Here is a 26,272-nt window from a genome sequence, read left to right as displayed (position 1 = left end):
ACCTGTATAATATTTTTAAAAGATTGAGTTGACGACAGCCTTTCCTAGTTATAAATATATTTCCCATATACTGGCATAGGTAGCTGACATATTAATGGCAATATACTGGGGGAGGTGATTCATTTGGGGAGGTGGTGGTCTCCTTTGCATTACATCTGCTGCTTTTGTTAACTTGTGTTGTAAGATCCTTTCCCTCTACCCCCTCTCCCTTCACAGACAGACCTCACTGACATGGGGTATCTAAAAATACTGAGATGTTACAAGCAGTTGGAGCATGGTCCATGAAAACCAATCACAAGTGCCGCTATCCATAGCACCCAATCCAGACCCTGCTCATTATCGCACTGGGATTAGAAAATACTCATCTTAGTTGTATATGGTCATGGCTAAGGCATTCCTGGGAGTCCATGCCTCTGACGTTTGAGGGGAGGGAAGCTGCTAGGGGGCTAAAGAGGGAGGGGGGATCAGTTTTCTTTAAAACCATCTCCATCCAGGACTCCACACTTTCAAACAAGTTGCTAAATCCCTCTGCTCTCAGCTGTCAGCTGTCTCTCCTGCTCTTTCTTCCTGTTTGCTGGGACATCTCCATCTCTTGGGTCAGCTTCTCTACAACATTATTTTACATTTGTCATCTTTATCGCAGTTCTGCTTTACTTATCTGTGCACCTCTGCTTTCCACAAAGAAAGGATTCCCTGAAAGGAAACAGAAGACAGGAAGGAGTGGAAAAGGTGGAAGCCTATTGCACTGCGATAACTCTCACAGGCCTCCCAGCTCTGTTCTACCACTGAGAAGGCGTGAAAGGGTTAACCAGAACTTGCCAAGAAACATCTCACTGTTTCCAACAAGAGGACGAATAATAAGGGAACTAATTTGATTGTTGAGCTCGGTTTCAGCATTTTGAACTTGATTTCACAGTGTGGGTTTGGATCCAGCAATTTTTTACACCCTCTCTTTTTCTCCACCCTTGTTGATCCCCATATAAAAAAGCACAAAGCTCCAAATAAAAAGTCATCATGAGCACTAACGATTACTACGACCAGCATCAGCTGCACCAGGGTGAGGAAGCAGAGGAGATGCCAGCTACAGAGAAAGACCTTGCAGAAGATGCCCCCTGGAAGAAGATCCAGCAGAACACCTTCACAAGGTGGTGCAATGAACATCTCAAATGTATGAACAAGCGCATAGGGGACCTTCAGAAAGACCTGACTGATGGCCTTAAGCTCATTGCCCTCCTAGAGGTACTGAGTCAGAAGAAAATGTACAGAAAGTACCACTCTAGACCAAACTTCAGGCAGATGAAGCTGGAGAATGTCTCTGTGGCACTGGAATTCCTGGACAGAGAACATATCAAGCTGGTGTCCATAGGTAAGGATGTGTGGTCATTCACTGATCCTTTACTAACACATTTTGACTCTTGATAACCATTTATTAGAGAAAATGAAATTGCAAGCAGCTTAGAAAAATGTGGGAAGCATGTATCACAGTGTCAGTGTGTTAGGTTATAATATTGAGATGTTGTAAGGAAGGCTCCAAAATTTTCTATCCATTATGAGGCATTCTCCTCTTGTGTGTCATATGGATACTTTGGTAGAGATTTATCAAACTGGTGTAAAGCAGAACTGGCTTAGTTGCCCATAGCCACCAATCAGATTCCACCTTTCATTTTCTCAGCTCTGATTGGTTGCTATGGGCAACTAAGCCAGTTCTGCTTTACACCAGTTTGATAAATCTCCGCCTTTATTTATAACATGGTGGGCACCAATTTTCATGAATTAGGAGAAATCAACGTCACAGACTCTGCAGGGGAAGATTAGTAATGGTGTACCACGTCAGGGTACGCCACCTGGAATTTGTGGGCTAACATGCACCAAGTCCATTAAAGGGTATATTCACATGTGGCATACTTGTTACAGTAATTCCTGAGATTGTTGAATGGGGTTTGCAGAAATCCATATGCTTGCCACAATAAAAATGAATGGAACTGACTTTCAATGCAACAAATGTGCTGTGTGTGAATATGCCATAACAATACTATGAATAACATTTTCCTAGGTGATCCTTCCCATAAGTTGACATTATTTCATCCATTTCAATTTAATATAGTTTCATAAAGGTTCTGTATCACAATGAAGCATGGGTTTCGTCAGCTAGCTTAGTCAGCTCATGGAGGCATGTGGTAGCTAGCAAGGGTTGTGTGTGATTACAGGAACGCCTGCAAGATCACACTTCAAAGTCAGAGGTTCCTCGTGCAAAGTGGCTGATAACACAGGACAATAACTAGACCGTTATTAGCATGTATTACATAAAAAAAAATTATAATGTTGAGTTTTGCTATCAATGCCTGGATAATAATGCCTCAGAGTTTTTGAAATATCTATTCAGTCCCTTCTAAGGCTCTGATCACATCACTCAGACTTATATACCAGAATAACCTCCTGACATTTACCTCTGGCAGAGGTCTGTATTCTACTGCTCAGGTTTACAGAAGTCACCTATCAGGTCTGATTGTAATTACTGTATACCGTTGTAATTAATAGCATAGTTTATACTTACAGTGTATAGATGGATACCACCAAGGTGGATACCAAAAAGACATTCTTTTGACCTTCTTTAGGGTAATGGAACCCTATTGTCTACGTTAGGAGCTTTTTCCGTCATACGCAAGTCCTATACGAGCTTTAGTGGCCTCTGCTTCTGTGAAAGCTGGGTGACAACCAATATGGCAACCTTTCCAACTTGTCTTGGGGATATCACCGATACACTTGAGAACTGTAGAAAAGTGGGGCGACAACTCTTGTGGGAGCTGTGATGGTGGCCTTGTTTGTGGTCACTGGGTTGAATAGATTGACAGAAGAGAACAACCCAAGCACTTATGCCCATTGGTGGGGTTTTCTTTACTACAAATAGCATGTGGACTACCTTTTTGAATCAAGGTTCTTGATGGCTGGTACCACTTGTAATGGACTGTAATGGACCTTCCAGTTTACTACTCTCTAGTGGAAGGTCAAGAGTTACACTTTGTTACAAAAATGATCCTATATTTCTATGTTGTAATGATTTGTACGTAGGATTTGTATACATGGGAATGGCCTACAATGACTAATTACATAAATAAGCCTTAATAAGACTCGACTAGGTGTCTTCACATGACATCACCATCTAAATCCAGCCAAAATACTGTTACTGCTTAAGCACAAATCCATTGTGTGACCTTCTTTAGTGAGTATACAATTATCAGGTGTACAGTGGGATATTTATGACAAAATCACTACTAAAATCCAGTTTATGGAGTTTGTCATCTATCCGCCATCATAGGTATTGAACATCTTGCTGATTACCGACATACTGCGTAAATATTACACTGTTTAGGATTATAACCATGGTACTCTGTGATACAATGTAAATACCCGAAGGCATGTATTCAATGTGCAGAATTCTAAAGTAATGATGCCAGCAGACTCTTTAGCCGTGTGGCTGCAGGTATTATGTACATTTCATAGATAATCCACCTGATAATAATGTGTGTGTATATATATATATATATATATATATATATAGCTGTAACATAGTCTGCAGCGCTTTACTGTTGAGAAAGTAAGAAATGAGCAAAATTTATCAAGATAAACAATGACAGAAAAGAAGAAAGGTCTTTGCCCATAAGAGCTTTAGTAGATGCTAGAAGCAAACTTCCAACAGATGTGGTTGGAAGATCAACAGTAAGAGACTAGAAACTTGCCTGAATATATATATATATATATATATATATATATATATATATATTTCTATCCTAAGATAAAACATAATAGAAATGATATAAGGGCAGACTAGATGGGCTTATTCTAATATCATTTTTCTATGTTTCTATATGGAACTGCAGGTTGTGGACTACTGTAAGACAAAAACATGTCCAACAACAGATGGACATTGGGTCACCAGGAATCTAATCCAGCCAGGGTTACATGGAGACTTAAAATACCATGGGAAAACCTGCCTGGAAAGGTTTAATTGTCAGAAAATTCACATGTTGAGCGACTGCAATTTCTCTGAAGTCTCAAGTGACTTGAGAGGGCTTGTCCAGTCAGGCCTCTTGCACACGAACGTATGCATTTTGCGGTCTGCAAAAATCGGATCCCTAAAAAATACGTATGACATCCGTATGCATTCCGTATTTTGCAGAATGGGACAGCTGGCCCCTATTAGAACAGTACTATCCTTGGCCGTAATGCGGACAAGAATAGGACATGTTCTATTTTTTTGCGGAACGGAAATACGGAATGCACATGGAGTATCTTTCGTTTTTTTTGCAGACCCATTGAAATTAATAGTTCTGTATACGGTTCACACAAAAAAACGGAACGGACACGGAAAGAAAGTACGTTCATGTGCAAGAGGCCTTAATAAAACTCATTTTGATACAGGATGCCATATCAAGGAATAAAAGAGGAGGGTTCTCTATCTCGGATTCTCAGCTCTTGGTCAGAGTGGAGAGCAGATACAACGAGTATCTCTTGCTCAGGAGGACCTGTCCTGTATTACACAGAGAACCCATTGATATGAATCAGCACTATGTAATTTTTAATTCCTCCTGTGGTGGCGCTGCAGGAAAACTGAACACTTAGGCTGAGTTCACACGGGCGAGTATTCCGCGCAGGTGCAATGCGGGAGGTGAACGCATTGCACGCGCACTGAATCTGGACCCATTTATTTCTATAGGGCTGTGCACATGAGCTGTGATTTTCACGCATCACTTATGCGTTGTGTGAAAATCGCAGCATGCTCTATATTGTGCGTTTATCACGCATAGCAGGCCCCATAGAAGTGAATGGGGCTGAGTGAAAATCGCACGCAAGTGCGGATGCGGTGCGATTTTCACGCACGCTAGGAGACGATCGGGATGGGGACCCGATCTTTATTATTTTCCCTTATAACATGGTTATAAGGGAAAATAATAGCATTCTTAATACAGAATGCATAGTACAATAGGGCTGGAGGGGTTAAAAAAAAAATATATATATATATATATTTTTTAACTCACCTTAATCCACTTGTTCTTGCAGCCCGGCTTCTCTTCTGTCTTCTTTCTTCAGGACCTGGGTAAAGGACTTGTGATGATGTCACTGCACTCATCACATGGCCCGTCACATGATCCATTACCATGGTAAAAGATCATGTGATGGACCATGTGATGAGCACAGTGACGTCACCACAGGTCCTTTACCCAGGTCCTGAAGAAAGAAGACAGAAGAGAAGCCGGGCTGCGCGAACAAGTGGATTAAGGTGAGTTAAATTTTTTTAATTTTTTTTAACCCCTCCAGCCCTATTGTACTATACATTCTGTATTAAGAATGCGATTATTTTCCCTTATAACCATGTTATAAGGGAAAATAATACAATCTACAGAACACCTAACCCAAACCTGAACTTCTGTGAAGTTTGGGTTTGGGTACCAAACATGCAGATTTTTCTCACGCGCGTGCAAAACGCATTACAATACAATCACGCATTTTCCCGCAACGCACCTGCATCTTATCCGGAGAAAAAACATGACGCCCATGTGAAAGAGGCCTTAGGATATGGCTACAGGGCAACACTGTCGCGGGGCATCACAATGTAGCTGTAATCCCATAGAAATGAATGAGGTCGTAGCGTGAGTCCCACATGTGCCATGACTGCGGAGGGTTGCATTTTTTGCGATTCAGGGGTCGCCATCGCGGTACACATGCCCCATTCAGTTCTATAGGATCACTACTGCATTGCGGCCAGTGTCATTATGTAGCCATATCCTTAAAGGGGTTATCCCATGAATACTGTAAAAAAATGAAAATTATAACAATCTCTTTCTAACAAAGCTAGAACCAGCCCTGTACCTCACATGGATCCAGAGATCTCCTCATTCATTGCTCTCTTAGATTGATATCAAGCTGACAGATCAAGGGGAGTGTTTTTCTGCTGCAGCTAAGGGGGCGTGTCCATGCTCTCCCTATCACAGCTCAGGAGGCAGTTGAAGGATGAAACTGAGCATGTGCAGCCATATCAGTGAGCAGGGCAAAGAAATAAGAAAAAGAACAAACATCAGGTGGTGCTATACAGATAGATTTTATTGAATAACTCAGTGCCTTTACAAAATTTTTAATTACATGCAATTACAAAAGTATTCAGATCCAGGAGCTGGTTTTAAACCTGTAGAATATTTTTCGTGGGACAACCCCTTTAAGACTTCCTTCACACAATTTTGAGTTAATATTTTGGGTTTGTAAAACAGACCATGAAATTCCTGTGTTTTTTTGGTCACACCTTTGATAAGTGCATTTTTTGGAGCCATTTTTCCCTATGCCAAGCAAAGAAAAATGCTACAAAAATAAAAAAGAACAACAAATTGTAACAATTTCCTATTGACTTATATCTGGCTGCAGTGTGTTTTGCAAAAAAAATGTGGCAAAACGCCTGCAGTGGGGTTTGTGAGATGGCTCCCTTAAATTAAATAGGCTGTAGCAACAGGCATATCCCAAGGATAGCAGAGGCACTGGCAGAAAGCAGCAATGTTTTACTAATGCCATATGCACCCCATGGCTGTGCTGCGGCCCGCAAATTGTGGGCCGCAATGCACTAACACCCACCGTGGGGCAGCCGCAGCGGATCGCAAACCCATTCACTTTAATAGGTTCGTGATCCGGCTGTTCTGCAAAAAGATAGGACATGTTCTATCTTTTTGCGGAACGGAAGTATGGGACGAAACCCCACGGAAGCACTCCGTAGTGCTTCCATAGGGTTCCGTTCCGTGCTTCCGTCACGCACCATTCCGTATCTCCGGATTTGCGGACCCATTGAAGTGAATGGGTCCGCATCTGTGATGCGGAATACACGCAGAACGGTGCCCGTGTATTTCGGATCCGCAAATGCGGTCCGCAATACGGCCACGGAGCGCACATGTTCGTGTGCAATAAGCCTTAATTAAATGGAAGGCAGCTGCAGGCTAAATGGGCCACGTGATTCTTGACTGCAGCACGGCCACAACCCGGCCGGATCACGACCGTGCCATGTGGTCGTACCCTTAATTCAGTTTTATGTTACTCCCTTCTTCAGAGATATTTGCTGGCAGTCAAGAGACAGAAATGTTGGCAGCTCCTTTCATTATCAGTGGGGGATGAGGATGAACTTCAACATAAATACTTCAGCATGCATCTCCTTTCAGTTTTTACACACACCTATGACTCCTTATAAATGTACCGCTCCATCTGTCTTTATTTGGTGGCGCATTCTTATTACTGACACTACAAGATGTTGTCTGTGTAACACGCACCGCTCTATCCAAAATCTGTAACCTGGTGTCTCAACAGTTAACTTAATTTTTCTTCAAAGTCTTCAGGAGGTTATTCCTTCTCCATAATATACAGATGTTATGGCAACAAATCAGAACGTTTACACATTCAGCAACAAAATGTCAATGTTAATCTTCCTTACAGTGGTGTAGATAGAGAAATAAGGGCCCCATAACAAGGATCAAACCAGGCCCCCCACACAGGACAGAAGGGTTTCTGGCTAAACCCTTTTCACTGACCCTTGGGCCATTTTTCCACTGCTTCATTTGCTAAAAGTTGTTCCTTTAGGCCTCTTTCACACGGGCGTCAGTTTTTTTGCCCGGATAAGAGGCTGGTGCGTTGCGGGAAAATGCGCGATTTTTCCGTGCGAGTGCAAAACATTGTAATGCGTTTTGCACTCGCGTGAGAAAAATCGCGCATGTTTGGTACCCAGACCCGAACTTCTTCACAGAAGTTCGGGTCTGGGATTGGTGTTCTGTAGATTGTATTATTTTCCCTTATAACATGGTTATAAGAGAAAATAATAGCATTCTGAATACAGAATGCATAGTAAAACAGCGCTGGAGGGGTTAAAAAAAAATTAAGAATAATTTAACTCACCTTAGTCCACTTGATCGCGAAGCCCGGCATTTCCTTGTGTCTTATTTGTTGACTAGGACCTGTGGTGAGCATTAAATACATGTAAAGGACCTTTGATGATGTCACTCCGGTCATCACATGGTCTTTTACCATGGTGAATCACCATGGTAAAAGATCATGTGACGTACCATGTGATGACCGGAGTGACGTCATCAAAGGTCCTTTACCTCTATTTAATGCTCACCACAGGTCCTAGTCAACAAAGGAGACACAAGGAGATGCCGGGCTTCGCGATCAAGTGGACTAAGGTGAGTTAAATTATTATTATTATTTTTTTAACCCCTCCAGCGCTGTTTTACTATGCATTCTGTATTCAGAATGCTATTATTTTCCCTTATAACCATGTTATAAGGGAAAACTCGCCCGTGTGAAAGGGGCCTTAGAGCAGGCATGCTCAACCTGCGGCCCTCCAGCTGTTTCAAAACTACAACTCCCACAATGCCCTGCTGTATGCAGATACCTGTCAGCTGTTCAGGCATGCTGGGAATTGTAGTTTTGCAACAGCTGGAGTGCCGCAGTTTGAGGATGCCTGGTTTAGAGGGTAGAGTCCTGACCAAGTTTTCACCTCTAGTAGAAGAGGAGATAATCCCAACTAAGACTAGGCCCCCTCTTGCCCTGGGCCCCACAGCAGTCGCATGGTAGTTACGCCCCTGCTTCCTTATGACACTGGGGAGTGAGGTTCAGGTACTGAATGAGGGCGTATTCACATGGCAGTGTAGTTTTTGTGTTTGTTCGTGCGTTTTTTGCGGAGTTTCTATACCAGATTTGCACCAAAATTTACTTGTATTACATGTGGGTTTTGTTGCGGATTTTGACTCAGATTTACACCAGATCTCACACTCTGCAAACTGAAAATCCACACAAACAATGGACATGCTGCGCAGAAAATGTCCACATCATCTACTGGAGATTTTAAAAATCTCATCTAAGTAACTGGTACTGTATTACGCGGAGGATTTTCTGCACGAAAATCCACATGGAAAATCTGCCCGTGTGCAAGTAGCCTGAGGCAGCTTTTCTATTTTCATGGACCTCCTCCTAAATGAATGAACATTCTGGTGGTACTTCTGAAAACAAACGAGTCCTACTCTTACACAGGGAGATAAATACATCCGCTTATACAGCACCAACATATCGCTTGCTCAGTACAGCAGCCCTTCCCCCGGCGGGGATCACCACCACCACAGGCACACATGCACACTAGGGAGCGTGCCACATAAAAGCATGTGTAACGTATGTTACTTGCTTCTCCACAAACACCAGTTGCTGGAGGATTCCTCAAATTCCACCCACTTAGTTCTCTTCTACTGGAGGAATTCCACACACCCTGTACTTTACCCCCTGCTGCCAACATACGTTTTAGATATATAAATGGAGAATGCTGAACAATTATGCCAATGAAGCTGACCATGCGTGGCAGGATGTCTGACAAGAGGATCAGTATTTAGAAAGTGTCATACATGGAATTTTCCAGCCATGAGGTATCAGCCGGTATACAGTATGGGATAGGTATCCCATCAGAATCTGGTCAGTGGAGGCCCATCGCCCCGATCAGCTGCTTCACAGTAGCCCCACAGTCAGAAGTTGGAGCCAGAACTAAACAGCTCCATCTATTGTATAGTGGAGGGAGCTGGTAACTGCAGGGCTGCTTCCATTAAAGTGAACGGCCGTAGCTCTGCAGTTACCGTCTCCATCCACTGGACCGAGCTGTGTAACTAATTAGCGGGGGGACAGGGTGACCAGATAGTGATGGCCTCAAAATTAAAATCCTAGACAACCCCTTTAAGTTTTTTAGTTGGCTCACAGGCAACATTTATCACTGCTGGGAGTCTGACCGCTGATACCCCCAGAATGTCTGAATGGAGAAGTGGTCATGTATGCATGTTACAGCGTCATTCAATGTTTAGGGGATTGACGGAGGTAGCCAAGGCCATGCATGGAGCAAGAGTTCACATGGGTGACCAACCCTCCATTCAAATGGCAGACACGTAACTCATGTTCTCATGATCAATGGAGGTCCCATCGGTTGGACTCCCGGCGACCATGCACTTATAGCCTATCTTGTGGATTGCTGATACATGTTGTTTGTTAAGATCTCCATACACCTCCCCACGGTGACACACTGTCAGTACCACAACCTCTAAAGGATTTTCAATGTAAAAACGTGCAAGGAACGACTGGGCTACGTCTACGTTCGGTTGGAAGTTGGAACGCACATAACCATTTATTACCATGCGAGCAGAATATTGTAAAGATGATTCTCATTGGGATTACTGGCAATAACGTGCAATGTGAATGAATTCTAGAAATGTTGGATGTGGTCAGCGTGATTCCTCTGTATGCATGGAGCGGGGAGAGATAAGCCCTTCCTGTGCCCCTATCCCCCACCGTGAGGAGATGTGACAGGTGTCTGTGACACAGAGCAGGGCTGCCACTACTGATATAGCTGACATTTTGTGTGAGAACGGAATGAGCAGGACAAAGGATTATAGAAACCCGGATTCATTTCTTGTAGATTACATTTTAGAAGGCTAATTTCACGCATTCCGGTTTTGAGATCCGGCAGAGAACAGGGCAAAACACTTCCGTTTTGTGCCCATTTATTGTTAATGGGGACAAAACAGAACAAACCAGATCAGGATGCATCAGGCTGCAGTTTTGTGTCCGGTCTGCGAAACTGAACAAACCGATCTGGCATGAAAATCAATGTAAGGGCTCGTTCACACAAACGTTTTTTGCGTTCCGTATACGGGCCGTTTATTGCGTTCCGTATATGGTCCGTATACGGAACCATTCATTTCTATGGGTCCACAAATAAACGGAATGTACTCTGTGAGCATTCCGTTTCCGTATGTCCGCATTTCCATTCCGCTACATTTTGAGTCTTGTCCTATTATTGTCCTCAAATCACGTTCCGTGGCTCCATTCAAGTCAATGAGTCCGCAAATAAAACGGAACACATACGGAAATGCATCCGTATGTCTTCCGTATCCGTTCTGTTTTTGCGGAACCATCTATTGAAAATTTTATGCCCAGCCCATTTTTTTTCTATGTAATTACTGTATACTGTACATGGCATACGGAAAAACAGAACAGAAACGGAAACAGAACAGAAACAAAAAAAAATTATAAAATGGTCCGCAAAACACTGAAAAAGCCATACGGTCGTGTGAACAAGCCCTAAGTCATTGGTGACAGATTCATTCTTTTCGGTAACGAAAAAAAAAAACGGATCCAGCACCCATTGACTTACAATGATTTTAATGCCGAATCTGGTTTGTTCAGTTGCAATTTAATACAACCGGACCCGGACTAAACGGGGCTGCGGAACGGACATACTGACGCGGAGAGCACACGGTGTGCTGTATCCCTTTTTTTGCGGACCCATTGAAATGAATGGGTCCCCATCCTATGAGCAAAAAAAACGTAACGGACAAGGAAACAAAATACGGTCGTGTGCATGAGGCCTAAAGCTAAACACTGGACTTTTCAAATGATGATGAAGTGTCCCATCTTATGAACGTTCATTTGTTAGGGCGATAGCACGCCCCGAAGCTTGCTGTGTCTGTGGTGGTCACAGGTAGTGTTGAGCGAATTGAAGCATCTGAAGAGTACTTCGATACCAATTTCTGGGGAAATTCGATTTGCCGTGAAGCCGGATCTCCTCCTTGCTTCGTGGTAACAAATCAATTTTCCCTGAAATGGCAGTAAAAATAAAAATTAAATCAAACTTACCTGATCCATTTGAACACGAAGAGGCTGCCGCGGCCCTCTTGCTTGAAGATCTCGCGAAGAATCTCATGTGTGATGGCGCAAGATTTTATGCTGGATTTTCAAGCAAGATGGCCTCTTTGCACCCAAATAGAGAAGGTAAGTACAATTAAATTTTTTTTAACTGATCAACCCCTGAAAGGCCTTGATATTAATCTCAGATGCCGCAATCAGAGATGAATGCGGCATCTGAGTAGTTCAATGTAAAATTCGGCGAATCTAATTTTTAAGAACTTCGCTAGTCTCCAGTCACAGGCGTCAACTCTGTATAGAGGTTTCCATTTGGCGCCCAGGTAGGATTAGTTTGACGCAAATGTCTTTTTAAAGAGCCTCTGTCAGCAGAATCAACCCTATTAAATCAGGCATACTGTCTGGTAAGGTTGATCATGCTGATTGAAACAATACATTTCTTTTGTCCGAATGATAAACAGCTGCAGAGATATCTGTGTTTCTATTCATATGGAAATGAGCAGGTTCAAGCACCAGGGGGGCGGCAGGAGCACTGCTGCTGTAACGCTCCTCTGCTCTGCAGGGCTAGACATCAAGCATGGTGACTGCAGAAGCAGCAGATGTAATCATATTTCAGTATGTACAATATATCAGATTGCTTCCTTCAGTTTCCAAAGGAGCTTTGAAAACTGAAAGGTGGAACCTGTTGCTATGGACAACTAAGCCAGTTCTACTTTACACCAGTTTACACAGTCTAGAGCTGCTCCAGTTTTATCACAGGGGCACAGGCTCCAATATAACGAATACAAATAATTGGGCCTGTGCCGATAACACATCACTTGTTCCCTCAGGAATTGGTATACTATGGGATAAAGCTGTGTCCGGGTGAGGCTTGACTTTAGTTATATGCCCATATGTTTTTTTCCAGCATCTTGAAGTTATATTTTCACTGTTGATAAATGGACAAATAAATATCTGAAAAATCCACAGATTTCTATATAGGCGTTCCTCAGAGGATTCTATGTATAACAGCCATCTGTCTGCGCTGGATCGGCACGCATTCTAGATTTTATGGGTATAAATAACCCTTCAACTGAGCACGTGTCTATAAATGTACAAAATGATGTGTAGAAATACCAAGGGCTCACATATGTCTCTGACACGGAATATATCACTTGTATGTTTTATATATATATATAATAATTTTATGTAGACATTTTTGGGGTCATTTATTAAGAGCGGCATTTTAGATGCCAGTCTCAATACCCCTTGTGCTGGCATTTGATGTGCCTAAGTTATGTAGAATCTAGTAGAAAATGATAAATGAGACCAGCCGGCCGTCCCACCCCCTTGCCCACACAACTCCCTCATTTTTAAACCATGGGCATGGGAAAAGTTGCAGATTTGGTCACAAATCCCCTTTGCGACCGATTCTGTGACAGATATACGCCAAAAAATGGAGTATATCTAATAATAAATGCCCCCCTTTGTCCGTAGCTACAGTCATGCTCCCCATAGAGAAGACAGGGACGGTTTTCCGGTGTTCCTGCCTTACCCTTCGCTCTATACACAGCGCTCTACCGCATAAAATCCACGCCAAATCCGCATGAAAAAATGCACATAATTTAGTACTATTTATCAGTTTTGATGCATTTTTATACAATTTTTTGTTGCAGATTTTATGTTTCTGCTAACAACCCCATTGAAGTCTATGGGGAAAATCACTACGCATAATGGGGGAATCACACAAACAATAAAAAATCTACACGGCATGTCTGCACATAAAAAAAATATTCAACATGTACATGAGATCTGGCAAATCTCATTCACGTTTCTAGTAGTGTTGAGCGAACTTGTGTTTTAAGTTCGGCGTCTAAAGTTCGGGTTCGGGTTATCGAAGAATCGAGTTATGGATTCTGCTACCACGGACCATAAATTGGTCCGGGGTAGCGGAATCCATAACGCGATTCTTCGATAACCTGATCCCAAACTTTAGACGCCGAACTTAAAACACAAGTTCGCTCAACACTAGTTTCTAGTACTGTACTACGCTGTAGTTCAGGCGCATGAACTGCCGGAGGCTGCGCTGGATTTATACCGTACCTTATGTGCTGGTATACTGAGATATAATGACTGTATTTGGCTCTGATCTAATATCTAGAGGTCTGTAGCAGATACAGTGTGTCTTCATAGATGGATGCAAGCTGTATTGGGACTTTCCATGGAAATAACAGATACAAAGCACGTACATAAAAAGTGTGAACAGGCTGACATAAAGGGGATGTGTGAGGTTATATACTGCAGTGCTGGCCACCAGTGGGCATGACGTGGGCATGTGTATTTGAAATGTTTGCTCCTTTATGACCCATGGATGAAATTTCAAGCTAAGGGCTCATGCACACGACCATGTGCCGGCCGGGCCCGTGCTGCAGAACGCAAATTGCGATCTGCATGCGGACGCTGACCCATACCCATTTACTTGAATGGGGTCCCTATTCGCATCCGATAGTCCGCACTGCAAAAAAGTAGTGCATGCACTTCTTTTTTGCTGTGCAGAGGCATGGACAGAAAACCCACGGAAGCACTTAAAAAATTATTCAGCAAAAACGTCCTATGCAGACTCTTATATAAGGGATCCTTCACACGTGGCAGATTTTGTTGCAGAAATATTCTGCGACTAAATATCAATTTCATTCATCTGAATGGGACTTGCAGAAATCCAAGTGCTTGCTTCCAAAACAATCTCAGGCTGCTTTCACACTAGCGTTAAAGTTTTCCGCTATTGAGATCCGTCACAGGGGCTCAATACCGGGGGAAAAAAACGCTTCAGTTTTGTCCTAATGCATTCTGAATGGAAAGCAATACGTTCAGTGTGCATCAGTATGTCTTCAGTTCAGTCCCTCTTACGGAGTATTTTCTGGAGTATGGAGTATTTTCTCCAGCAAAAATTCCAGAACACTTGCATTATTTCCCATTGAAATGTATTAATGCCGGATCCGGTACCAAGTGTTCCTGAAAAAGGATCCGGTTTTCTGGTATGCGCATGCACAGACCTTTAAAAATGTGAAAAAAATAAATACCAGATCCGTTTTTCCGGATGACACCGGAGAAACAGATCTGGTATTTCAATGCATTTGTCAAATGGATCCGCATCCAGATCCGGAAACAAATGGTATCCGTTTGCAAACGGATTTCCGGATCCGGCATGCAGTTATGGCAACAGGCATTTTCTTCTAGTGGAATTTTTTGACCCTTGAGGTGCTTTTTTTAGGTCAATCGTGATTTGTTCCCCTTATTCCCTAGCATTTTTTTTCCTATAGGGCTTTTTCTGTTGACTTTTTTTTAACAGTGCTTTTTTTCCAAACAGCTCTACAGAGTAAGGCCTCTTGCACACGGCCAAGTATCCCCCCGTGGCGGGGATTGCGGCCCGCATACGGCGGGTCCGCAATACACGGGACACTGGCCATATGCATTCCGCATCACTGATGCGGACCCATTCACTTGAATGGGTCTGCAAATCCAGAGATGCAGAACGGAAGCACGGAATGGAACCTTACGGAAGCACTAAGGAGTGCTTTCGTGGGGTTCCGTTCCGCAAAAAGATAGCACTTGTCCTATCTTTTTACGGGACAGACGGATTGCGGACCCCATTCAAGTGAATGGGGTCGCATTCCGCATCCCCATGGTCAGTGCCTGTGCATTGTGGACCGCAATTTGCGGTTTGCAGCACGGGCACGGTCAGCACACGTTCGTGTGCAACTGGCCTAGGGGACAGGGACATTACAGGGGGGCACATATTCTAAAAAAAAATGCCAAGCTTGCCAGAAATGCCATTAAAAACACCAGATTGTAAAACACACTATATGGGCACCTTAAAAATGCTTCAAAAACATTACAAAGACCAATGAGGAAGTCAGGCATTTTTTAGGTGTTTTTGGTAAAAAAATGGACAAAACTGAGTGTGAAGAAGTCCTTACAAGTCTGTGTGAAGCAACTTGAAGCTGGTGAATAGTTTATACCATGTCTCCCCAGCAATAATGTGTTATATATAGTACGGCTGTTCTCTTATGAGGCATATGAACCAGGGTCCAAGTGCTGCTGCACCCTCTGCACCCCTACAGTTACACCCCATAGTGTCAACCCCGAGCATCAGTCTTAATTATGACAACCAAAATAGATAGAGATCCTGTTACAACCACTACCCTGTCAGTCAGTCACTGAATCCTGATATGTCATAGTACCGTATGTATAATTAAAGGATAAATCCACCCATTGTGCTCTGCCTTCAGTATCCACCGACAAGGATAATATTACAGCGAGGTATTATAGGATCACCTCTCCATCCAGTCAGGCATGAAAACACATTTATCATACCTATCTACCCTATAACGCATATCCAACGCTAGTAATCTCTCTCTCACACACCATATATATATATATATATATATATATATATACATTATTTATTTGTTTATTTATGTATTTTTTTCAGCATTGTAATAAAAATGCCATGAGTTTCAATGGGGTTAAGGTCATCCAGGTCATCCTCCTTGTGGTATTTAGGAATATAAAGGGCAGTGGCACCTACATACCCCTAAAGCACCGACCATTCAATTTCAACTACCCCCCCAAACAGTGGTGTGTCAAGTGGGGCAACCACACTGAAAAGAGTGATCCCAGATACCACACTGGAAACTAACCATAGTCCTTGCACAATGGCCCTATACCATCATCATAGAGCGATCAGAGCTGCATAGTGTCAGGACCATAAAAAGAAGCTGGCATTTTATACATGTGAGGTTTTTGCTGTGTTTTTAAAGCCTAAGGGAAAAAAAAGACACCTGACCACACAAACTTACAAAACATCATAAAACACCAAATAAAAATAAAACATATGTAGACCTCTTAATAGTTTGTTATAGCATAAAAAATAAAAATAAACCAGACGCCTGGTGAAAGACACTGCAGGGTGACCCGGCTGAACATTGGTAGCTGACTGCTTAATAGAAGTAAATAGAAATAGAAGAAATTTCCTTAAAAAAGAAAAAATCCCTGAAGAAGCTTGTTATATAATTAAAGGGGTTTTCAGTTTTTTTTAAAAAAAAAAATCGGTGGGGGTCCAGCTGTTTGAGAAAGCAGTGCCACAGCCTCCTCTCTGCCTCTCCTAGGCCATGTGAAAGCACATTTATGTGTCACATGGCCTGGGAGCAGCTCAGCCCCAATGCCAAGCATAGCCGCTATAAAATGTATACAATGTGAGCTGGGAGATGGCAGCTGTGCTCACAGGAGAACTGCTGCCTTTTTAAAACAGCTGATTGGCAGGGGTCCCAGGTGTCGGACCCCCACCGATCAGATACTGATCACCTATTGGAAGACTCTTTTAAGCATGCAGCTACATAGTGGTCATATGAAAGAACAGAGAAAAGTAAAGTAATAAAAATCCCTCATTTTGACTCTCGTTAGTACAGACCATTTTGCTTTGGATTTTGAAATGACTGTAGAAGCCCTACACAGTATATAAAATGTAAACCATAATGTGTAAGGCCCCTTATATTTTATAATATACTGGACCCAGCATTTCCCGGTGTTCTATTCTGAAATAACTAATTATAATACATCTAACAGATTCTAGATGGCAGATTGTAAACTGGCGGTGAAAAGTATAATGGGCTGGTCTTGACATTGCTCCATTTTCCACCCTGGCATCCTGGGGGACAGCTGTCACTGGTCTCCTGTCCTCGCATTCCAAAGGCTGCCAATGGGGATAAAAAAGTCTCAGCCAGTGACACAGCAAATAGCATAGAGCGTTCGAGAAAGTCAGGCTTGGAAAGGCCCCGCGTTCAAGTAACCCAAGAACAATTTAGAGAGTAAGGGTAATATATTACATTACAACCTGACATATAAAGCTTTGTATAGATGATGGAGGATTATTTCATGGTATACATAGAATGAAGAACATGTGGTGTACATTACCAACCAAAGAAATGGTAAAAGGTAACCATGATGAAAACTGCTTATAGCATTAAATTTAATTATTAAGGAAAAAAGTAGACATCTTGTTTAATAAATCTCAGGAAAATTCATTAAACATCCATAACCCTTAAAATGTTAGACAGGTTCTAAGGTGTTTTTCAGATAGTTTCAATTAATCAAATTGCAAAGATGCATGAACCCAAGTGTATCAAAGGCAATACCTACAAGAACAATCCAGCACGAAGTGGACAACCCTGATTTGGGGCCCAGAAACCATTATGCGGCTGAGGGTTAGAGTCCCAAACCTGCCCACAGCAAACTCATTCATCCCTGCCTGCAAAAAAATAGTAAATGAAAATGAAATGTGTTGGAAAGAGTCCAGGACTCTTCTCTAACGGCATCAGGTACATGCACACTGCACCGATGAAGCTGAGAGCAGTACAGATTTCTTCACTGTGCATGTGCCCCATGTGCAGTGTAGTGAAGGGTACTGTCAGTGTGGAAGTGCCTGATACTGCTAAAGCAGAGTCCTGGACTCTTCTCCTGGTAAGTTTTATTTTCATTTAGACCTCATGCACATGGCCGTAGTGCGGCTGTTTCGTGCATTGGGGACAGCAATTTGTGGCCCCCAATCCACAGGTAATGTCCGTGCGGTGGCGGCGGGGACGGATCGAGACCCATTCTCCGGGTCCGTGATTTGTCCGCACCGCCAAAAAATAAAACATGTTCAAGTGAACGAGTCCGGATCTATGATGCGGGAAGCACACGGCTGGTGCCCGCATATTGCGGACCCGCTGTTTGTGGGCCGCAATACGGCCACGGCCGGGCAACGGCCGTGTGCATGAGGCCTTAGGGTACTTTCTCACTAGCGTTTTTCTTTTCCGACACTGAGTTCCGTCACAGGGGCTCTATACCGGAAAAGAACTGATCAGGCATATCCCCATGCATTCTGAATGGAGAGTAATCCGTTCAGTTTGCATCAGGATGTCTTCAGTTCAGTTGTTTTGACTGATCAGGCAAAAGAGAAAACTGCTTGCCGGATCTCTCTGCCGCAAGTGTGAAAGTACCCTTACTATGGGGATCATGTATGTTTACTATAGACAGATTTGGAACCCTAAACTCCGGCTGTGTAACGGTATGCTGCTGGTTTAGTGATCCCAAACCAGACGACAGGTTACCTTTAACCTTTATATTATAACACCACAGTTCTTATGTAGAAAAGAGGTCCTGTAGCAGGTAGTAAATGGGACCAACCAAAGCATTCCCTGTCTCACCAAGAGCCCCATTGAAGCCACATGGCTTGTCTCAAAAGTATATGTCCCACTCTATCCCAGAGCCAACATGTTTTGCCCAAGCTTCCTACTTTGTTCCCCAATGGATATGTTAATTTACCAGCAGCAATCATTTGGTCAGAAGCTTATCAACCAGCAAACATAACAATACTGGATCTCCATGCCCTTGTGGTGGCCAGCATTGTATTCAGCACAAGTTCCACCATTACCATGCTGCCAGTTGATGGTTATCGGTAGTTCTTTTTTCCATCTGTGCAATCTATCAGCAGGAGAAGGATGGGTTATAGGAGTGACATTCTCACCCTGCTGGAAGTTTCCTTCAAAAATATCATATAAAAGTATTATTGCTAGATTTAGAAGCCTGGAATGGTCTTAAGAAAAGCTACAAGCTGCCAGAACTATGCTGTGAGCACCGCTTCACATGAACATTTTATTAGGTGCCTGTTATTTGGGATCTCCTACATTGGTCTCCTGTCGTTTAACCTCTCCTTGTAGCTGCTTCCTGAATTCTCCTTCTTCAGTTGTCTATTAGCTTTCAGCAGGCAGCTCTAGCCTATGGATAGAGCTGCTTCACCTGTTGCTTTTGCACATAGATCACTCATCTTTTTTTAAATGAATGCTGTCATGGTGTTATATATATATCCGTGCATCAGAATAACTGGCATTATACATGCCAAACCTGTTCCACATTTGAAATAATATTTAGGGGCAAGTTTACTAATGGAAACGTGCCAGTTTTTAGCGCAATTTGCACCAAACAAATTGGTGTACATGCTTTGCACTGCTTTTATCAAGTGTTTTAAATTTAGACACTTTTCTAACCCTTTTTTGGCCTTTTGGCTTTGCAGGAAAGAGGCATGGCTTAAATATACCTCTGTGCGCCAAACAAATGTGCCAAAAGTAAAGCTAAGCCAACGTATAGATGCCATAAACATAGAGTTTACAGTCTAAAGATGTATCAGATTTATCATCCAGCATCCGCCACTGGTTTACACAATTTTACATTGTCCTAATTGTAGTAAATCTGTCCCATAGAATTTGGAGATGAGTGAATCTCTCCACTCTACTAAAGTACTCACACTTCGGAGCAGAGGCATGGGAGGCACATTTATAAAATTCTGAAGTCAGAAAAAGGCACAAAATTTACTGGACATGTGCAAAACATACATGTATGATAATGAGGTGGTTCAGTATGTGGGGGCATGCTCACTACAATGAAATTGTTACCCAAGTATTATAAAATGAGTCAAATGTTTCATCTACAATGTACATCTGGTAGGACATGAACAAATAAACCATATATGCATACTGAATACTGTCAGACATGAAGACACTATATAAACGGGGCATCTGTATAGAGTGGAGTAGGGTTCCAGGCCACAGTACACACAAAGGTCCTCTATCATAGTGATAGCATACTTACTGTACAAGTGAGACAGTCAAAATGTAGTGTTACGTTTCAGTCTACTAATTAGGGGCCTTCCTTAGACATTATAATAAATACAGAATGTAGGGACATAATGCAATACAAGCAGATACATAATAGCACAGTAATACCAGCATAGAACACAAGTATTCTTGTACACTTATAAAATATTATATACGAGTACATTTCTGATAGTGTCTGAAGAAGGTCTTTGAATTGAGGACTGAAATGTCTCTTGTAAGTTAAACTATCATTGTGAACTTCCCCAGGATGCAGTGCTCCCTCTACTTGTAGACATGGCATTCAAGCATGTGTTTCAGCCATTTTCAGCAGTATAACGACACCAAGCAATTGTCTGAAACTTTTTATACCTTAAAGTGTTTTTGCAGTCTACAGCCATTTCTATGTAAACGAGGACGAAGACTACCTAGAAGGCCCAGCTGCTTGCAGTCAGCTGTCACTAGTGCCTAAGTGACAGGTGACATATCTAACAGCTGTGTAGCTCTCCTTAAAAGAGATCACCTGTGCCCTCACCCAACATGATTACTGTGCAAGTCAAAATGACTAATTTGTAGCCTACCATTTGGCATGCCAGAGATATGTCAAGTGTCCACTGTTTGTTAGAACCATTGGATTCATCCTGCAACGTGGTCCATGTTTTAGATGGGCTTCATGGAAATAAAAAAAGTTGTCTATTATGATAAATCCCTCATTAGGGCTCATGCACACGCCTGTTCTTGGTCCAGTCAACATGGCCTGTGTGTTGGCCATGTCTCCAATGTTGGCAGTTAATTCCTATCTGACCAGGGATCTGTTGTACTGTCCTCACAGGAGTTGAGGCTAACACACAGGTCTTGTTTCCCAGACAAAGAACAGTCATGTGCATGAGCAGTTAATAGGCCTTCGAAGCTAAGTTTTGGAATATTTTGACTTGAGTTATTTCATTGAACATATAAGGAGAGATTTACTAAGCAAAGTGCGACAGAATTTGGGCTCAATTTGCACCATATTTGTTATGTGTCCACATCAGTTTTTAAAAGTATTGAGGATAAGGGCATGGCTTAGGAAAGGGAGGTGTGGCTTAAAATTGTGGCGCTAAATACTTTACATCGCTCATCGGAATCCAGCCTTAGGTAGTAGAAACTCTTCTCATGCATTCTTTGGCTAAATGAGGGATAAGGCAGGACTATGGGTGTGATGGGAGTGGGACTGTTGGGGCAGGTGGTGTGGGCTTGCTGGCTCAGTGACAGGTGTCATCCACATGGTCCAGCCACTTCAACAGTTGGTCCTGATACTGCAGCACAAAACAGCTGAGAATACGAAAGTCGGTAGATCTGGAGTCACAACAGCATTCTTCTATTATGGCAGCTGTCTCCAGACAATCTTTTACCATCTAGTGTGAATGTGTTAAGTTTGTGCACTGCACGTACCCATGTACTACTTTATCCTAAAATTTCCTCTGTGGCACTAGTGATGGCTTAAAACATTGGAATGCTGCAAACATGTTAGTTATGCATCGATGACGTCATTCATACAAATAAAACATCATGAAGTCCTAGAGTCTTTAGGAACTTCTAATGTTATATTAATATATTCTTCACACGTCTGACATATGTACACCATACCAATTATCGTTATGTTTCCACAGGGCAAAAGTATACCAAAGGATGGCATTTGCAATATTTTTGGCAGCTTTAAGTGTGGATACCACTTTTTTGAAGTATTAATCACTAGAAGATTAGTGCCACACTATAGGTGTCTACTTACAGTAATCATTGACTAGTAAACCAATTTGTTGGGTAACTAGATATGTCTATAGAAGGTTTCACAGAATTTTTTTTTTTTAGGAATAATGCTGTTGTGTTTTTCCTTGCAGCTGTAGAGAATGATGAATTGCACTATATACAGTGTTTTTTGTTGTATTTGTGCATTTTTACCTCTTTTTGGAGTTGTTTTTAAGTGCAGCATGTTCTATGTACAGTATTTTTTCAGGCATTTTTGCATAGACTTTTCTACAGGAAAGAATTTTTTTAAATAAAACAATTGCAAGTAAAACAAAGCAAAATAAAACAAAACAATACAAAGCAATAAAACAAAAATATGAAATATGATTGGAAAGTGGTGGCTTTTACATGCAAAAAAAGCCACAAAAACTGTCTTTCAATGTGTATTCAAACATAATTCTAAAAAAACAACTTATCACTACTTCTCGTATATATGATTTTTTGAGCACACTGCGGATGTTCCTGTATTATGGGAAATCATTTTTAAAACCACTGCTTATTCAGTAGTCGAAGGACATTTTAAATGGACCAAACATTGGGGAGAAGTTTCCCGTCAGCCTGGAGAGAGTGTTATCACCGTCTTGTGCCCAGATAACAGAGCCTGCCAGGCAGTGGTAGTACAGTACATACCAATACCGACTATTTTAGGCATGCCTACTAGATGTAGATCAATAGTTTTATTGTGTGGCCTTTTTTGTGTACATAGTGCCCATACACATGACATTGCTCATGGATTCTGTCTATGAGCAATTTAAAGGAGCTTTCCATCCTGGTGATAATGATGATCCATCCTCAGGATAATGCCTCAGTCACAAGTCAGTGTTCGGTCAGTGATTTCCATCAGTGATTTTGAGCCCAAACCAGGTGCGTCTGTAAACCCAGAACAGGGGCAGATCTTTCCCTTATGCCTTATGTCTGTGGAGGCTCCAATCCTGGTCTTGGCTCACAATCACTGATGGAGATCACTGACGTGTGAATGAGGCCTACATCATCAATAGCAGATTGGTGGGCGTGCAATACCAGGCAACCCACCAATCAGCTGTTTTTGCATCCGCTGGTGCTGGAAACTAAACAGTGAATGGACCCAGAAGCAGAAAGCTTCTCCACTGTGTGATGGCCGTGCCAGCCCACCGCGGCTCAAGTGAGTAGGAGCTAAGGTGTACTATCCCCGCACGGCCACAGTATATGGAGCCTACTGCTTCTGGCTCTGTCCAGCGTTTAGTTTCCAGTGCCTGAGGCTTCCAAAAACAGCGGATTGGTAGGGGTGTCACAAAATCTCATGCCAGAATCCAGGTGCATCCACAATAATAAAGATGGGCCATAGATCCAAAAGGGATCTGGAAACGTAGTCAAGAGTCATGGGGCGGCCTTGCGGCTGCTTCTCCCCACCTGGCTCATTTTGAAACTATGTTGCAAGATTTAAGAGTAAAACATAGCAGTCTGTAATGAGGGAGGCGGTCGGGATTTCATAGCCAGCATGAAGCTCCTGACAGGTTCTCTTTAAAGAATGGAGGGGGGTTTCTGTGATCCAAACAACAGTTCTGTCACTTCCCAACATATCCTGTAATTCCTCTGTCTTTTCCAGCTTCGGTGGGAGATGAGACGTTGTTACCCCACCCCTACACCCCCCACAGCCCACGTCCCCCGCTTCATATTCCTGGGCTTTCTCATTGCGTTTGTTCTGTTTAGTTGATGGAAATATTGAGAAGAGATTGGAATGGAGAGGATGCATGACTCAGTCTTTGCATCTGAACTATTGCACACTGTATACTTGCTATGTACAGTATTTTGGTTTACTATATTTTCTTCCATCTTAAAAGCTCAAAATCATCATGTCTCCATTATGTTTATGCAAAGGTATTACTTTATTCATAGGAAGGCAGTAATAATAATCTACCAAACAGATTTCTATAGTTTACAAACCACAGTATATTAATAATTAGATATAGTAGGTTTAGTTTTGACTGATACAGTATCTCATTGACTTACAGTATGACGGGTCCATCAGGTTTCCTTTATTACTGGACAGAACAGCATAGCCTAAAATAAATAAAATTAATCATAGCAGCAAACTACAAAAAAATAAAAATCTATCTTAAACTACAGGAAGAAACTACCTACGCAGTTCATATCTGTCTTTTCTTGTCAATAGGGTGGCCAGACATTCGGCTTTAGGTCGGACAGTCCGGACTGTTCCCTGTCCAATGCATGGTCTGGATGGACGCTGGGGTGTCCTCCTTTTCAGTGGCTTCCTGTTCAGACAGCACCATTGCGCTATCAAACTGACTTTGGCTTTCTTTCACCCCCATTTTTGCTCACTGTGTTTGAGCACGCTTTTTTTGCTTGGCATGCCTTTTTATATAGGAAAGTATGTACCCCCTTCTGATGTCACTTCCTCTGTACAGCAGCATGGCAATACTACTGTACATTGATAAAAAAAAAAAAAAAACACACACACACACACACGCGCAAAAGAGCCATTCCTAAATACACATTGCCACAGGGCAAAAAAGTAATGCATGTCTATGGGAAAAACCAGCAGAAAGGAGGGAAAATCTCCTAAGTGGAGACTACTCTAAGGGGTAGTGGTTTGGTGGACCTTGCAGAGAAATTCAGATCTCCATGTGGGGTGAGAGGATAAAAACCAGGGGACCACCTTGGAGGATCCCCAAGCCAAATCCATTCAGTATGACAATGGTTCCAAGCTTGCTGTGTTAGTTGGTCTTTCGGACTCCAGGGGTGGTACTTAGTCACATTGACCCAAGAAATGCAACTTTTACCATAAAATGACACTACAAAAAGAATACCTGTCTATCCTGCCTTTAATATTTTTAATAGACTTCCATGCAACATCTGGAGCTGATGTTATTGCTTAAAAAAAAACCATCAAAAATGGCAGTAAAAAAATACCAAAACACCTAAAAACATGAAAAAGAAAATATTACTATGCCTGAGACCAGCCTTATACATGCAGCTCAGTGACTTTCCCCCTTCCTTTTTCTGTTTTGTACTGGTTTCAGGTCAGGCAGAACACCGGCTGATGACTCTGTCTAGACATAATACTTTAGCCTTTGCGTTAACAATCTTTGCAGGTGTGAAAATACAGTAATGTTTTATTTGCACATTAAGGGATTACGTAGCACACAATGACGAGGTGGGTCAGACACCGTATAGGTTCATACAGCACTATGCATACATTAAGTCATTATATCATAATTCAAAAATGATTAAAGCAGATTAAAATCCAAGCTATCTGCGCAGAGAATCTCTTTACTGACAGTGACTCAATAGACAATAGATAATACTGTAATCTAGTGATTTGGGTGTATGGTGGGGCAGGGTGTGTCCCGAGGAATACTCAGCAAACACATAGAGGACAAGGATAGTCCTGGAGAATGTAAAGTTGTTATTAACCTGTTGACTGCACAACATGAAGACCATGTGGCTGATTCATAGATAATAAACCTGATCACCCTGTGGAAACGGTGATGTCATCACACTTATGAATGAATGCCTTGCTACCACTGAGTGAAAATATTGTAAACTGACCTAGATTGACCCAGAGATTAATATAAAATAACATAAAAAGAATACAAATATAGCAATGATTACTACATTACGATGTATTTCCAAAATTTCCAGCTACATGGTGCATTTCTTAAAGCTACTGCCAGCTTCTTATATTCTGCTCCATATTACACTATAAAGATTATGGTTAATAAAACATGCTGTACAGTATAAATGAGCCTCATTATGCAATCTGTAAAATGCTCCAGTCATATAACCAACTAAGAGTTATGTAGCATAGTGATCACATTAGCACGGTTATACAGTGGGGTTACACTCTATGCTGTACTATATTACAGTGAAATCATTAAAGGGGCTGTCTCATCTCAGACAATGGGGGCATATCGCTAGGATATGTCCCCATTGTCTGATAGGTGCAGGTCTCGCTGCTCCCGAACGGAGCCCAGCAAAGTGGTGGAGGGTGCACTGCGCATTCGCACACGCCCTTCATTCATTTCTATGGATCCGCTGAAAATAGCAGAGCGCTGGCTATTTCTGTCGGGCCCATAGAAGTGAATGGGAGCGGTGGCCGGTCATGTGCGGTGTGCTCC

At 42.3% G+C, this 26,272-nt stretch overlaps 1 protein-coding gene across 2 annotated transcripts in view; it reads left to right on the top strand.

Moving 5' to 3' along the window:
• The first annotated feature begins 501 nt into the window (after nucleotides 1-501).
• Nucleotides 502-26,272, top strand: part of FLNC (filamin C) — a 79,803-nt gene continuing 54,032 nt past the window's right edge. For both annotated transcript variants that reach the window (XM_044279951.1, XM_044279950.1), the window contains exon 1: nucleotides 502-1,366. In XM_044279951.1, the coding sequence (XP_044135886.1) occupies nucleotides 1,015-1,366 (352 nt within the window). In that variant the 5' untranslated portion in view covers nucleotides 502-1,014. The remainder of the gene's footprint in view (nucleotides 1,367-26,272) is intronic.

The sequence above is a fragment of the Bufo gargarizans genome, chromosome 2 (genome assembly GCF_014858855.1).
Source record: "Bufo gargarizans isolate SCDJY-AF-19 chromosome 2, ASM1485885v1, whole genome shotgun sequence".
In the NCBI taxonomy this organism is placed as follows: domain Eukaryota; kingdom Metazoa; phylum Chordata; class Amphibia; order Anura; family Bufonidae; genus Bufo; species Bufo gargarizans.
This window is presented reverse-complemented; position numbering and strand designations above follow the sequence as displayed.